At 52.4% G+C, this 16,244-nt stretch overlaps 1 protein-coding gene and 1 long non-coding RNA gene across 3 annotated transcripts in view; one reads left to right on the top strand and one right to left on the bottom strand.

Annotated features, from left to right (window-relative positions):
• Positions 1–5,109: 5,109 nt before the first annotated feature.
• Positions 5,110–10,453, bottom strand: SPC24 (SPC24 component of NDC80 kinetochore complex). Of its 2 annotated transcripts, none has more exons than XM_067733710.1 (4): positions 10,262–10,449; positions 6,597–7,014; positions 6,334–6,410; positions 5,110–5,329 (listed from the first exon to the last, which is right to left on the bottom strand). In XM_067733710.1, exons 1-4 carry the CDS (start codon positions 10,419–10,421, stop codon positions 5,223–5,225), a joined length of 762 nt encoding a protein of 253 aa, XP_067589811.1. In that variant the 5' UTR covers positions 10,422–10,449; the 3' UTR covers positions 5,110–5,222. The 2 variants fall into 2 exon arrangements, 1 of the variants encoding a protein (XP_067589811.1); XR_010942457.1 differs by having other exon boundaries at positions 5,295–5,329; positions 6,578–7,014; positions 10,262–10,453.
• Positions 10,454–10,614: 161 nt separating this feature from the next.
• Positions 10,615–16,244, top strand: part of LOC137222446 (uncharacterized) — a 21,301-nt gene continuing 15,671 nt past the window's right edge. The window contains exons 1-2 of the long non-coding RNA XR_010942452.1: positions 10,615–11,008; positions 11,741–11,948. This is a non-coding gene — a long non-coding RNA (uncharacterized lncRNA). The remainder of the gene's footprint in view (positions 11,009–11,740; positions 11,949–16,244) is intronic.

The raw sequence follows: 16,244 nt of genomic DNA, 5'->3' as shown, positions 1-16,244 counted from the left end.
CTGGGCTCCACGGGTGGCCCGCGTGGTGGTGGAGAGAAGTGCCAGGAGCCGCAGGGACTGTTATCTCTTCTCTGTCCACAGGGTGGCACTTCCTTCCTTCCTTCCGCCTTTTGTCTTGGGAAGGTTCCAAAATGCCTCTGGGGGCGAAAGCTGAGCGGACCGCACAGGAAGCGTCCGGGGCCTGCAGGCAGGCGGTCGATAATTGGTTGATTGACTGACTCCATGCTCAGCCGCGTGGCAAATGGGACAAATGAGCTCGAATGGCTGGGCCTGTGGGAGGGGCCGGGAGGTGGCAGAGGGTGCTGTGAAGGGAGGGTGGGCAGGACTCAGGTGTCCCTGAGCAGAGGAAGTGCCTGGGAGAGGCTGGAGGTGATGGAACTTTCTGGTCCCTGGCCTGGGCAGTTTTCCATTAAGGGAGTGAGTAGTTGCTGAAATCCTCCCTCGGGCGTCCCCACCGTGGCATTGAGTATGACACAGACACGCAGGACTAGAGCCTCAGGAAAAATAAGAGCAAACACTTCTTGGGGATTAACTGTCTGCTCCCCTCGGTGGCTGCCCAAGGGGCGGGGAGGGAGGGCAGGCCCAGAGCCCATTTTACAGATGGGAAAGGGGAGGCTGGGGTCACCGGTCTCAGCTCCCGCAGCTCCTGGTGAGACCCAGATGTCCCTCCCCACCAGCAGCCCGAGGGGTGGAGGGGGTGCGGCCTGGTGATCCTCTCTGGGCTCACAAGGGGTCCCCTAGGGAAGGGCGTGGATGTCACCCAGGTGAGATGCAGCGCAGCTAGCAGGCCACTTGGAGGTGGTCTGTAGGCGCAGCCTGCCCAAAGGGGTCGGGGGCAGACTGGAGCTTCGGAGCTGCCATCCCCAAGGACAGGGTGTGGGCAGGCGTGACCCTGGCTCCCCCTCTCCAAGGGCTCAGTGGCTCTGGCCAGGACTGGCTGGGTGGTGGGAAGAAGCTGCTCCCCCAAGCCTGACACCCCAACTCATGTCCTCTGCTGCCTCCCCCTCCTGCCCCCACCGGCATCTGAAACCACAGCTGCCTGTGGTGAGTCAGGCTGGAGCCTGCGGGGCTGAGCCCAGGTCTGGGGGAGGGAAGGGGGGAGGCAGGGAGGGGGAGCCCTGTCCCTGACGCCGGCCCCTCCCCCACAGTGGGGGTCAGCACCCCTTCCTCTCCCCCAGGAAGTGAATCCCCTCCACGATGAAGGGGTAAGAGAGCGGCTGAGAGGTGGAGTTTGAGCGAACACTGGTCACATCACCCACCCCACTGAGTGGAGTGGGATGGGGGGGGGATAGCCCCCAGGACTCCTGGGTCCCATCCAGCCTCCCCTCCAGGCAGCTCAGGTTTCAGCACTGATTCCTGCCCTTGGTGGAGGGGCTCCACCCTCCCGGCACAGCTGCTCTGCTCACCCCGGAGGCCTCCTCTCCCACGCTGTGCCTGGGATGGAGGTGGGGAGCTTGGGGGTTCATAGCGAGACCAGCCCCCTAGTCGGCTGGGCCTCTGCACCATGACCTGTGTCAAGAGGCCAATGTCAGGCTCCCCTTTCCAAGCCCCAACTCTGGGGCCCCCTGGAATCTGCAAATCCTCCCCATGCCTCACTGTGGACTGCAGGCCTGGCATGATCCAGCCCCACGGCCTCATGTTCCCTCCATGCTGGTCTCTTTGCTGTCCCTGAACACCCATCTTTGCACTTGCTGTTCCCTCTGCCTGGCTCACTGTCTCCACACCTTTATCCCCAGAGGGCTCAGGTCTATCTGGGCTCAAACGGCTCTTCCTCCCTGGGGCCTCCTGCAGGCTCTGTCTCCATAATCTGTGACACCTTCCACGAATAGCCTGCCGTCTCTGTGCCTCAGTTTCACCACCCGTAGGGCACTGGGAGCCAGCACACGGCACCTGCTCGTGGCCTCCACTGGAGTGTGGCTCCCTGAAGGGGGGGCCTGGCAGGTCACAGATGCCCAGTGCACACTTCTGAGACAGTCGGGGAGCCGCCAGGAGGTCCTGGAGCCTCCCCGAGGATGGTCCATGCACTGCCGTGTCTGTGCTGATGCCCTGTGACCAGTCCTCCCGGCCTCTCACCAGCCTCGGCCCACCAAGCTTGCCGGAGGTCCAGTGTGAGGGGTTTGGCTATTTTCCCCAGAAACACCAATTATAAGACAGGTTGGCCAGGTGTGTGGATGTCTGACCGGCAACCACTGATCACTAAGCATCTAGAACTTTACCCTGCTCCGTCGCCCAGCAGGGCTCCACCCAGTACAGGCCTGAGTTCCAGTCCTTGGTCTCTTTCTACCTGGGTGACGTCGGACAAGGGGCAGATGCCTTGGAGGCCATTTCTCATCTGAAAAGCCAAGATGCTCCTCCATGGACCCCAGGGCCCCACTGCCGAGTTCAGCCTCCCAGGGTGTCACTGTCCTGTGACTTCGGGCAACCGACTGGACCAAGCTGTGCCTCGGATCCCCCACCTGTAAAACGGATACTCCTCACCGGTGTGGGACGGTGTTGGCCTGAGGGGTGCAGGAGGAACAGGCTGGGGGTGAGGAGTCAAGTCTCACCTCTGCAGGCGCAAGGCCTCGGTTCCCCACTCACTGCCTGGTCAGGGGAACTCCGATCCTGCATGCACTCCAACAGGCCCGGCCGAGAGAGCTGGTTGCTGGCTGCCCATGGGCCGGCTGTCAGAGGGAGAGCAGGCAGGGGCGGGAGTGGGTGTGCAGGCTGGAGGCCGCGGGCCGAGGCTGTCCGGGCGTCCAGCCAGCGCCGGGCAGTGAGTCAGGGCCCAGGCATGTGGAGGGCCAGGGCCTCTCGCGGCCCCTGTGAGCTCAGGCACCTCCCTGAATGCGCCCGCCGGGCCCCACTGGGCTGCGTTCCTCACGCACTTGCTCACTCCTTGGGCTGGTTGCGGGGGAGGCCTGAGGTGACGGGGCCCCTCTAAGCCTAGGTCCATGCTGCCTCCCTGGAGTCACCTTCTTCTTCTTGGGGAAACTGAGTTCTGGGCAGGCAATGCCTCCAGGGCCCCTCCCAGAACAAAGCGAGGCCACTGCTCAGGGGTTGGGGAGCAGGCCCATGGGGGGTTCAGGCCCTGGGCCCGGGGTACAGAGAAGCCTGCGTCTGTAACTGCACCCGCTCCTCAACACTGGCTTTCTCTCCCAGGGCCTCTGCACCTGCAAATCTGTTTGCACTAGAGAGCAGTATGCCTCTCTGCCCGCCCTGGGACCCTCAGCTAGGCCAGGTCTACTCAGGGCGGGGAGCACTCCTGCAGGGGAGCAGGTGGAGGCTGGCTGTGTCAGCAGGAACAGCCACCAAGGTGACAGCAGCTAGTAAGCTGACCTTGGCAGAAGACTGACGGGTTCCTGGCTGAGGCTGCAAGGCGGGGGGTGGCAGCCCTGAGTGTGCCTGCCCCCCCCACCGCAGGGTTTTTGCGACAGGGGTGTGCTCCTCCCATCTAGTGGGTGGAGGCCAGGGATGCTGCCAGATATCCTGTGATGTCCAGGACAGCCCCCACCAGAGACAGTGACCTAGCCCAAACATCGCGAATGCTGAGGCAGGAAAACCCTGGTCTAGATCAAGTCTTTTGCCCTTTGGGGGCCAAGGGTACGAATAAAGGGCTCTGCTTCTTTTTCACATCATAAAAAACTCTGCCAGCCTTGAAAATGGAAACAGCCCAGGAGGGCTTATGTGAACATTTCCTTGAATATGTAAAGCCAGGCCCTCGGCCTCTGAAGTTCTTCTGGGAATCTTTCTTTGTGAGCCAGATGGACTGGGGCTGCTTACATTTCAGGGAGACTAACAACCCCTTTTTTGGGTCTATCTCCTGGAGCCCAACAGGCAGGATCCCTTGCTCTAAGGCCTCTGAGAGACACCGGAATGGACTATTTTTAGTGCCCACTTGATGTACTCAGGAGCTGCTAGAACTCACTGCTCCCTCAGCTTAGCATGTCCCTCTCTGATCAAGAAACACAAATTGTACTCACTGTAAATGGTACAGAGGTGCACAAAACCCAACACCCAGAGGCTCATGTAACTACCAAACCTACTGGCTTCAGGAAAAGCTGTATCCAAGAGGCACTTGATATTGAAGGGACCCTACTTCTCACTCTCTACCCTCACACAGGCAGGCAGGCTGGCCACAGGCTTCCCACTCTTAGTAGTACCTCAGTAACTGAGGATGGGGGTTAGGTGAAGAAATCAATTGGCTGGCCCAGGCCCTGGTTGCATGCTGAATCAGTTAGGGTTTATTTTGGCTGTTTGTGATAGAAAAACTAAAATAACAAAGGCACACATAATAGTTTAGCCCCTACCCGCAAGGAAGTCCAGCATTGATACCCAGCTACACCATCATCAGGGAACCAGGTTCCTATCATCCCTCGAGGATTGCACCCCTCCTTAAGTGTGGCAATACAGCTGCTAGGGCTCCAGCCTTCACACTCAAGTTCCAGAAAACAGAGCAGAGGGGGAAAGGGTATACTACCTTGCGTTTTAAGAAGTCACACACAACACTTCTTTTTACATTTCACTGTCCTGAACTTAACTGCAAGGGAGGCTGGGAAAAGCTGTGTTTTGACTGGGCAGCTAAAAGGATTTCCTTACCAAGGGGGGAGGGGAGAACAAATATCAGGGAGGCAAACGGTGGTCTCTGACACACAGCCCACCCTGGAGCCAGCGATGGGCCCCTATACAGCCTATAATGTAATCTCTTCATGACTGACTCATCCTTTCCAGTCCCAGCAAAAATGCCACCGCCATCCCCTGGGGCAGGCCCCCTCCCTGGCCAGGGTCCTGAAGCACTCTGGATGCTCTCTAGCTCGAGGGTGTCATCTGATCACTTTTGACTCCTCCACTGGCTCAAGGGATCCTTCATCTTGCCTTGGGTTCCCAGCACAGCTCGGACACACAGTGGCACTCAGAGAACGAACAGATAAAAAAGGGCCAAACCTGAATCACAGATGACGAAGACCTGGAATTTGTCATCGGATACTACGGTGTCATTTGTATGTGTTGTCACAGATGTGAAGTCACAGGCCTGGCACAGTTAAGTCCGTTTTCTTTGGTTACCTAGTCCAGCATTTGAGGCCAAAGTCAAGACGGGGGAATGGGGGAAGAAATCCAGTAAAGAACTCATTTACGTATAAACATTTAATTTTAAGCTGATCTCACCACTGAGGCACTGACCACCCACCACGGGCTGATTCCCACTGTGTGGGACTGTACGATGCAGTCCCAGAGGCTCCTGGCTACCACTCTGTGTCCACCAAGCTCCAGAGATAGTCGCTGATGAATTTCTTGGAGAGCTGGGTGCTGTCCAGGTGGATGGGCTGAGCAACGCTGGGGCCATGATGGACTGAGGGTGCAGATGTAAGGGAAACCCAGCACACATGGCCCTCCCTCTCCCCCCACGACGAAAGGACACTGCCTTTAAATTGTTATTATTAAGATAATTGGAGACTGAAAGACATTTTCATGAACAGAAAGTTAAGATAATGAACTGTCTTTTTTTAAATTGTGGTAAAATACATATAACATTATATTTACCACCTTAAACATTTGAAAGTGCCCAGTTCAGTGGCATTAAGCACATTCATGTTGTTGTGCAACTATCATTACCATCTCCAAAACTCTTTTCATCTTGCAAAACCAAAGCTCTGTCTCCATTAAACACTGACTCCCCCTCCCATCATAATCCCCTTCCTACGTTCTATTTCCATGAATCTGACTCCTCTAGGGACCTCATGTAGGTGGTATCATACAGTACTTTTTTTTTTTTCGGTACGCGGGCCTCTCACTGTTGTGGCCTTTCCCGTTGCGGAGCACAGGTTCCGGACACGCAGGCTCGGCGGCCATGGCTCACAGGCCTAGCGGCTCCGCGGCATGTGGGATCTTCCCGGACCGGGGCATGAACCCGTGTCCCCTGCATCGGCAGGCGGACTCTCAACCACTGTGCCACCAGGGAAGCCCACAGTACTGACTTTTTGTGTCTGGTTTATTTCAACCAGCAGATTATGTTCCAGGTTCATCCATGTTGTAGCGTGTGCCAGAATGTCTTTCCTTTTTAAGGCTGAATAATATTCCACCGTATGGATGGACCACATTTTGTTTATCTGGTCATCTGCAGACGGACACTTGGGTTGCTCCCACCTTTTGGCTTTTGTGAACAGTGCTGCTGTGAACATGGATGTACAAACATCTGCTCAAGTCCCTGCTTTCAATGCCTTCGTGTGTATCCCCAGAAGTCGACCTGCTGGGTTATGTGTTTATTCTGGATTTTTTAGGACCGGCCATAGTGTCTGCACCGTTTAAGATTCCCACCAACAGTGCACAGGGTTCCACTTTCACCACAAAGGATACTGCCTTTGATCATCCCCGGCTCACATTCATAATCCCACTCAATTTTACTAATTCGGCGATAAAGTTGAGCCACATACCTGCGTGAGAAGACAAAACGGGGGGGGGGGAGGGAGAGAGAGAGAGACAGAGAGAGAGAGAGAGAGAGAGAGAGAGAGAGAGAGAGAGAGAGAGAGAGAGAGAGTTACTCCAGCGTCGACTCCAACAAAGAGCTGTGGGCTGCGTGCACGCACACATGCGCACTCACACCGCGTCTGTGGACCTACACGGCTGAAGGGATGGTGACTGTCGTGTCTTCGTCAACCTCCCTCTCTTGTCTTTCAAGATCAGTCTCGATCTCCTTGAGCTCCTCCAGCTCTCTGCTGAGCTGAGTACACAGACAGTTAAGGACTCCTGGCTTTGGAGGGAGGGCTGCCCACGTGCTCACACCAACCCCGTCGGGCCCGGGGCTGCTGGCTCCAGGTGTGCTCTCTAGAGTGAACAAGGGCATCCTGGGTGAGGCTGGGGCCCGGCTGTCCTGCACACACAGGAAAGGATATAGGAGGCTGGCCTTCAGACGGGCGTCCTCCTCGCTGGCCCTCTGAAGCTCGGCTTCAAGCTGCTGCAACTCGGCGCCGCCCTGGTGTGCCTGCTCCTTCGCGTTGAGGAGGCTCTGGGCCACCTCCTTCTCCGCAGTGAGGACCTCTGCAGGGCAGGGAGAAGTCTGCGTTCCTCATCTCAGGCTCCCCAGGAGAGCCCCGGAGCAGAGGGCAGCCTCAATGCTCCCATCTATGGCCACGTTCCCACTTCCATCTCTAACTCCCTGACCCATCGTTCTATTTGCAAATGCCCGCCTGAGAGTCCCACCTGGACCTGGCACACGTGCTTCCATTTCACCGAAATCACACTTGAATCCATCCAAAGTAATAAAGCCTGGTCCTTGTTTGCACATCTAGTCTTAATTTATGACGTCACTCTCGACCCCATTGTCCAAGCAACAAGCCTGGGACTCACTTTCTGGATCCAGTTAGCCATCCCGTCTGGCAGGACCCCTTCTTCTGCGTGCTGGTCCTTCATGCCTCCAGGACCACCCCAAAAACCTCCCGGCCGTGTCCTGCTTTGGTCTCTCCCGTTGCCAATCCTTTCTGCTCTCTGCCTTCAGAGCAGCTGCGTCAGAGGCCAAATGTGAAGTCGCTCCCCTGATCAAAGACCTCCCGTGGCTCCCCAGAGTCTCCAGGATAACGTCCAGGTCTTTTTGGGCACCTTCGGCATCCCTGCCAACCTCCTCTCTCCTTGCTTTTTGCCCCACCATGTGCTTTTCCCTTTGCTCTGGCTGCAAAGATGCCTCATCATCGTGCAGACACGCCATGTTTTTTCAGTCCTGGGCCCCTGCCTGCCGGTCTTCCAGGGACCTGTACCCCTGTGTCCCTGCCCACTGGCGCATCATTCCCAGCATTAAGGCCTTCTGGATAACGCCTGACTCAGGCGGCTGGACACTCTCTTCTCCCTCCTAAGGCGAGACTGTGCTCCCAGGACAGCCCTTATCACACTGGACTATTTATTCCCAAGTCTCTCTTCTTCAAAGCACAGATTGCATCTTAAAATCACCGTACATCGCCAACACCTACTCAGAATAAACACATTTTGAACAAAACATCCAAAAAGATCAAAAACACCCTAAGAAGGTTACTGTGTTCCTTCCCACAGAGTCAGAGAAACCTGCCAACTCAGAGAAGGCACGGATGAAAATGCTTCTTAAAGGGCCAGTGTTTAAGTGTTTATAAACTTATATTAAGTTAATTTTTAATCAAAGCACCACATGTCTATGGTTGTGAAAATTTAAACACACACACACACACATATAACCCTCTCTAAGCCTCTCCAACCCTCTGAAGCAGCCAGTTAAACTCTTCACTGTTTTCTCTGGCATCGACCTTCATATTTCTAAATAATTTGCTTATGCTGCTATTTCTTGATCTGTCTGTGTTAGACGGTGCCTGCTGACTTCCTGTTAGGAGAGCTGAGGGTCTGGCTCTCTTTTGCAGCCTTCCCGCCCCTTCTCCACTCACCCTCCTAACAACAACCGAGTCTCCTGGGATGATCTCTTCCCCATGGACGTTCATTATAAGCTGTCGTTACCCGAATGTGTGCTAAGTGCCACAGGTGACCACGGGGCCCCAACTCACTGAACTCTCACCACTCCCTGAGGGTGGCTGAACCCCTCCCCCGATTTGAGAGGCGATGAGCAGAAGCCCAAGGTCCAGTGGCTTGTCCACACACTTAGCTCTGAAGCTGGCATCTGAACTGGATCCTTTTGATCGAAACCCCAGCTCCCTAGAACACCGACTCTTGTCTCCCTGCCCCAAATCCCTCCGTTCTTCTGAAACCCAGGCAGGTTGGGTGATGCGGAGCTTCTCCTCAACCATCAGTGAAAGGGGAGTTAATGGAGCGGGAGGGGAGGAAAGAAAGGAGAGAGAAGGAAGGAGAAAAGAGCAGAAGACCCTGATCAGGACATCTGTTGTGCTTAGCCTAACATCCAAACTCCTCCCGGGGGCTCACAGGCTGGCAAGTCTGGCCCCTGATGACCTCATCTTCTACCTCTTTCTCTTGGGTCTCCAGCTCATTCTCACCTCATGACCTTTGCATTGACAGTCCCCTCTGCCAGGAACACTCTTCCCGGAGCCATCCCATGGCTAGCTGCCAGATCATTCAAGTCTCAACCCAAACGGCACCCCCTCATAAAGTGTAATTGTCAAAAGGCATTACAAATCCCTGGCACTGAAACCACAGTGGAAAACTAGATGACAGCCCCTCAGAAAAATTAAATATCAAATTACCATCTGATCCAGCATTTCCACTTCTGGGAAAATACAAAAAAGAATTGAAAGCAGGGACTCAAAGAGATTATTTGTACACTCATGCTCATAGCAGCATTATTCACAATAGCCAAGGGGTGGAAGTGTCCCAAGTGTCCAGTGACGGATGAATGGATAAACAAAATGTGGTGTATCCATACCATGGAATGCTGGAGATGATGGTGGTGATGGTCACACAACAATGTGAATGTACTTAATGCCACTGAACCGGACACTTGAAAATAGGTAAAATGGTAAATCTTAGGTTATGTCAATTTTACCACAATAAAAAAAAAGTTTGAAGCCTTTAAAAGACAAAAACAAAAAAACCCTGATGCTGAGAAAAGCCGCAACAAGGGCAGCTCCTGTGCAAGCATCATCTCCATGAATCTCACTTTGATCCATCAAGGGGTGCTATCAGCAACCCCATTTCACAGATGAGGAAACTGAGGCTTGAGAGGGAAGCACTGGACTGGGACAAGAGGGTTCATGAGTTAACAGCTGAAATCCTTAGCCCATCACCTCCTGACAAATCCATTTTTCTTGTTTATCCTCTGCCTCACCCCACTAGAATATTAGCTCTACCCCCACCCCAGGGATTTTGTTTGCTTTGTTCCCGGCTGTCACCCCATGACTGGCACTATGCCTGGACCCAGCAGGTGCTCAGTAAGACATGGGAACAATCTCAGCAGGAAGATGCGGACTATTTATTATTACAACCATTTTATGGGAAACAGAGGCATTGCAAGGTTAAGTAAGTCACCTCAAATCTCACAGCTGGGAAGTGGCGGTGCTGGGATTCAAACCCGACGCTTTGACACCTGAGCCCCAATTCAAACCCTGAGTCCCAGCTCCTGCTCACAGCGCGTCAGACCTCCTACATTCACCACTAAACCCCTGGGAGGTGGCTGCTGTCCTGAAGCCCATTTCATGGGTGGGGAAACCGAGGCTCAGAGGGGACAATGCTCATCCGCCGGTAGCACGGGGAAATACGGTAGCGGATGGGGCGCCCAGAAGGGAGGAGGTTTGAGGCCGGCCTGGTCACCATCACCACCACTCGGGCCCGGCTGCCCGCCGCCCCCCGCCCCGGCCTTCACCTCGCAGCCGCTGTTCGGCACCGTCTTGCGTCTCCAGCAGCCGCTCCACCACCTGCTCGTGGCGCCTCAGCAGCCGCCGTTGCTGCGCCTCGGCGCGGTTGGCACCCAGCAGGCTCAGCAGCCCCTGGCTCACCTCCTCCATGTCGCGGAAGGCCGCCATGACTACACTAGGACCAATCCCGCGCAAATTTAACTGCCCGCTGGGCCCCGCCCCCTTCCCGGAGAGGCCCGTTTCCATTGGGTTTAGCCCACGTCAGTCATCAGCCAATGAGGGAGGCCGCGTCTAGTCGGACTAGTGCGCCTGCGCCGGCTCCTCTGTCAACCATTGGCGATGGCCAGTCTGCGTAGGGAGCGTGGGGGTGCCTCCGGCGTCCTGCCTGATGCGCCTGCGCAGGCTGGAAAGCGGCTGCAAGATCTTCAAGCTTTTTCTTTCCGGGTCCAGTGCCTGCTGCGAGCAACGCGCTGTCGTAGGGGCGAAGCCAAGAACTACTTCTCGTGGAGCTGAGGTTCAGCGGTGTGTGTGTGGGACACTCAAAATAAACATCATAAATAAGTAAATTCTATAAGAGGCTGCGTAGCAAAATGGAGTCTGCATCCAGATTTATTGCGTTTCAATCCCAGATTTTCCACTTACTAGCTGTGTTACCCCGAGCAAATTGCTTCATCCTTATGTGCTTCACTTTCCTCCTCAGTTAAATGAGGATCATCATAGTGTCTACTTCAGAGTTGGTGTGAGAGTTGAATGAGGTCAGTGCCTGGTATTCAGTACGTGCTTTATAGGTGTTAAATAAAAAATACGTAGAAGGCTAGTGGGTGAGGTGTTTGATTCTCACCGAACACCATGCTGTGTGCGGGGTTACGGTTGAGGAAAGACAAACTGTTCACTTTTGTGACATGTCCCTCAAAGGAGGTGAAGAGGGCTTCCCTGGTGGCGCAGTGGTTGAGAGTCCGCCTGCCGATGCGGGGGACGCGGGTTCGTGCCCCGGTCCGGGAGGATCCCACATGCCGCGGAGCGGCTGGGCCCGTGAGCCATGGCCGCTGAGCCTGCGCGTCCGGAGCCTGTGCTCCGCAACGGGAGAGGCCACAACAGTGAGAGGCCCGCGTACCGCAAAAAAAAAAAAAAAATGAGGTGAAAAAATAAGCGGGTCATGACCAGCATTTTCAACAAAATACAATGAAAAAAAAAAAAATTAGTGCATTGTGTACAGAAAGCTAAGTATTGTTTTGGGAAACTCCCCCCATTTGTCTACTGGGTGTGGAAGATTGTATTTTCCAAAAAAATGGCTACAGAAATAGTTCCAATTTTGCCAGTCCCTATCAAGAGACAGACTCCAATTCTTCTCTTGAACTTGAGCAGGATTTGTGCAACAAACAGAATGTGGCAGGAGGGACGCCGTGTGAATTCCAAGTCTAAGTCAGAAACTAGAATACATCTTTTGCCTGGTGCTAGCTCGCTCTCTCCCTCTTTCTCAATTCCAGGATACTCTCTGTGAGCCCAGCTGCTATGTTGTGAGGAAGCCCAAGCCACGTGAGGAGTCTCCCAGATAAGGTCCCAGCTGAAACCAGCATCAACCACCAGAGAAGTGAGTGAACATTGAGATGATTCCGGCCCCCAGGCTTTGAGCCCTCCCAGCTGACACCAAGAGGAGGAGAGAGAGAACTGTTCCCATCAAGCCTGGCCCAAACTGTGAGCAACATCGATGCCTTTGTTTAAAGCTTTTGTTTAAAGCCAGTAAACTTGGGGGTAATTTGTGATGCAGCCATAACACCTGGATCACTGGGTCACATGTGAAATTTGTAGCTTGCTGTGGGTTGTGTAAAAAACCATTGAAAGCCACAGCTGTAGTGGCAAGTCCTCACAGTAAGCAAAGAAACAGATGAACAGAATCATTTTAGCCAGGAACACCTGCTACAGGGAATAAACCAGGGTCATAGGACAGAGTCACCAGAGTTGGGGCAGGGGAGGGAAGTGGCTTTAGGTTACGTGGTCAGGGATGGACTCCCTGAGAAGGGAACATATGAACTGGGACCCGAGTGATGAAAAGGAAACAAAAAGGAAACAAAGCACCAGGAGAGGAAAGAGTAAGTTCAAAGGTGTTAAGCAGGGAAGAGCTATGGAGTGGATTGGCTCCAGATCTTCCAGAATCAAGAGAACTTGCCAGCAAGACTGGATTCCATCCTTCTCTGAGGAAGAGAAAGGATACTTCTGGGTGTTTGGCCCAAACACCTGTTGGGTGGTGGGTAGTGGTGGTGGCACTGGTGGCCAAGGCGGGTAAGGGAGCAGGCTTGGAGGTGGAGGGCTGCGTGAAATGGAAAGCTTGGGGAAGTTCCCAGTGCCTGGAGGCTGACCACGTGGAGCTATCAAGAGGGTAGTTTCAGGGCTTCCCTGGCGGCCCAGTGGTTAAGACTCCGTGCTTCCACTTCAGGGGACGTGGGTTCAATCCCTGGTCAGGGAACTAAGATCTCACATGATCCACGGCGTGGCCAAAAAAAAAAAAAAAAAAAAGAAAAGGTAGTTGCTTGGCCATGAGCCTGCGGAGACATTTGAGCTGCAGATAGAAATCCGGGCGTCGTCAGGGTGCAGCCAATATCAGATGACAGCTCTCCTGGGGGAGAGTACGGAGAGGACAAGGTCTGAGGACTAAGTTCTGAGACCCACCAATTGCAGACGTTGGACAAGAGAGGAGAAGCCGGCCAGATAGAGAAGGCACAGCCAGGGAGAGAGGAGAGAAACTGCAACAGAGGCGTCAAGATTTCCACTGACCATCCAGAATCTGACAGGTCCCCAAGCCCAAGCCTGGAGCCACCTTCCTCCTTAGAGCTTACTTTCATGGGATAATTTTTGCCAAGACCCCAGGGACTGCTCACGTTGTAATATTTTTACAGCGATCATGGAGCTGGGGACACCCTAAGACTAATATATTTATTTAGTCTTCCCCGGGTCACAGATTCCTTTGAAATCTAATGAGAGCAACGAGACAGGCTCTTCTTTGAAAAACGTACCCAACAGGCACACATTTTTGGATTTCAGGACCCCAGAAGGCCATCCCCAGATTTTCAGGTTAAGAAGCTCCACAGCCTTTATCTCATAGGGTGGCTAGCAGATGTATAAGTGATGACACCTTAGTTGTTTGCTGCAGAAATGTCGGTGTCCGGGCACGGAGCTGGGTCCCCAGAGTCAGCACTTATGGCATCGCTCACCCTCCTGTTAGCTGAGCATTTGATGCTGAGATTGCTCTGTCACCATCAGCTACGTGACCTTTGGTGGTGGGGGCTGGCCTTCTCTGTGCCTAAAGGCGGGCACAGTGCTGAGTGAAATGAAGAAGAGATAAGACCATGGGTTCCGTTTCTGGCTCCGCAGTTCACCTATGACCGTGGCAAGTTCTTAACCTTTCTAAGTCATGTGCTAATGATAGCTCTCTTATCAGCTGGGAAAGGTTTTTCAAGAGTTAAGCCATTCCAGGTTGCACAACCAGAGCCTGAAATATATAAATGCTCCTGTCAAAAAGGCCACTCACCTCACTTCCAAAAAATAAAGAGAGAACCACTCACAGCCATTAGGATGGCTACTATTAAAAAAAAAAATCAGAAAATAACAGTTGTTGGTGAGGACATGGAAAAACTGGTTGGTGGGAATGTAAATTGGTGCAACTGCCCCGGGAAAAACACTGGCTATTCCTCAAAATACTGAAAACAGAACTACTGTATGACCCAGCCATTGTACTTCTAGGTATATACCCCCCAGATTGAAAGCTGGGACTTGAAGATGTTTGTATAACCAGCATGATTGACAATAGCCAAAAGGTGGAAGCAACCAAGTGTCCACTGATGGATGAATGGATAAATAAAACGTGGTGCATGCAAACAGTGGAACAGTATTCAGTCTTTAAGTAAGGAAATTCTGCCACATGCTACAATGTGGATGAATCTTGAGTATATTATGCTAAGTGAAATAAGCCAGCCATAAAAAGACAAATACTGCACGATTCCACTTATATGAGGTCCCTAGAGTAGTTGAATTCAGAGACAGAAAATAGAATGGCAGTTGCCAGCGGCTGGGTGTGGGAGTGATGATGTCAGTGTTTCATGGGGACAGAGTTTCACTTTGGGAAGATGAAAAGAGTTCTGGAGATGGATGGTGGAGATCGTTGCACAACGATGTGAATGTACTTAATGGCACTGAACTGCACGGTTAAAAATAGTTTAGATGGTAAATGTTTTGTTATGTATATTTTGCCACAAAAATAGACATATATTTTTTTCAGACATATATTTTTTTCATGCACAATTTCTATTCTTTTTCTGTAATGTCTTTTTTAAAAATTTTTATTTATTTAATTTTGGCTGTGTTTGGTCTTCGTTGCTGTGTTCGGACTTTCTCTAGTTGTGGCGAGCGGGGGCTACTCTTCGTTGTGGTACGCGGGCTTCTCATTGTGGTGGCTTCTTTTGTTGTGGAGCACGGGCTCTAGGCGTGAGGGCTTCAGTAGTTGTGGCTCGCGGGCTTAGTAGTTGTGGCTCACGGGCTCTAGAGCACAGGCTCAGTAGTTGTGGTGCATGGGCTTAGTTGCTCCGTGGCATGTGGGATCTTCCCGGACCAGGGCTCGAACCCGTGTCCCCTGCATTGGCAGGCGGATTCTTAACCACCGTGCCACCAGGGAAGTCCCTGTAATATCTTTATTGAAGTATAATTACTTTACAATTTTGTATTAGTTTCTACAACAAAGTGAATCAGCTATATGTATACATATATCCCCATATCCCCTCCCTCTTGAGCCTCCCTCCCACCCTCCCTATCCCACCCCTCTAGGTGGACACAAAGCACTGAGCTGATCTCCCTGTGCTATGCAGCTGCTTCCCACTAGCCATCCATTTTACATTTGGTAGTGTATATATGTCAATGCTACTCTCTCACTTCATCCCAGCTTCCCCTTCCCCCACTGTGTCCTCAAGTCCGTTCCCTATGTCGGCATCTTTATTCCTCCCCTGCCACTAGGTTCATCAGTACCAGTTTTTTAGATTCCATATATGTGTGTTAGCATATGGTATTTGTTTTCCTCTTTCTCTCTTACTTCGCTCTGTATGACGGACTCTAGGTCCATCCACCTCATTACAAATAACTCAATTTCATTCCTTTTTGTAGACATATATTTTTAAAAAGCAAAGCAAGACACTGGGTTTGGAGGGTGGGGAATGGGGTCTTAAGCATGAGCTGAACAAGGTAACAAAGACGATGAAATAAATGGTCCTGGGTGATTGCTTGTGAGAAACAATTTTTTTTTAATTTAATTTAATTTATTTATATTTTGGCCACGCCATGTGGCTTGTGGGATCTTAGTTCCCTGAACAGGGATGGAACCCGGGCCATGGCAGTGAAAGCACCGAGTCCTAACCACTGGACCACCAGGGAGCGTCCGAACAATTTTTTTCTTTTTAATTTCCGAAAGGCCCCTTCTTGGCTCACAGACCCTTCTGGAAAACTGACAAGATCAGTGGACCTTCCACTTAGAAATATACAACTTTGAGTAAAATTTCTGGGACTTCCTATAACCTCTGAAAACCACCCGTTATCTCCTGGTTGAACAGTCCAGAGGAAAAACAGAGGAAGTGAGAATCAGGAGAGCAATCATCCATCATCAGTCATCCTTGGGGGAGAGAGAGGAGTGGCCTAGGGCGTTGCTGAGGATGCTCCGCTTCCTTTCGTGGAGCTGGTGACTCATAGATGTTCACTTTTCAAAAAGCCATGGAGCTGTACACTTTTGTACACGACTTGTACGCAAATGGTATACGCCACCTCAATAAAAAATAAAACAGCAAAACAAAGTATTTTAATATCCAACCTATAAGAAAAAGGTTTGGGCTTCCCTGGTGGCACAGTGGTTGAGAGTCTGCCTGCCAATGCAGGGGACATGGGTTCGAGCCCTGGTCTGGGAAGATCCCACATGCCGCGGAGCATCTGGGCCCGTGAGCCACAATTACTGAGCCT

The sequence above is a fragment of the Pseudorca crassidens genome, chromosome 3 (assembly GCF_039906515.1).
Source record: "Pseudorca crassidens isolate mPseCra1 chromosome 3, mPseCra1.hap1, whole genome shotgun sequence".
NCBI lineage: Eukaryota > Metazoa > Chordata > Mammalia > Artiodactyla > Delphinidae > Pseudorca > Pseudorca crassidens.
This window is presented reverse-complemented; position numbering and strand designations above follow the sequence as displayed.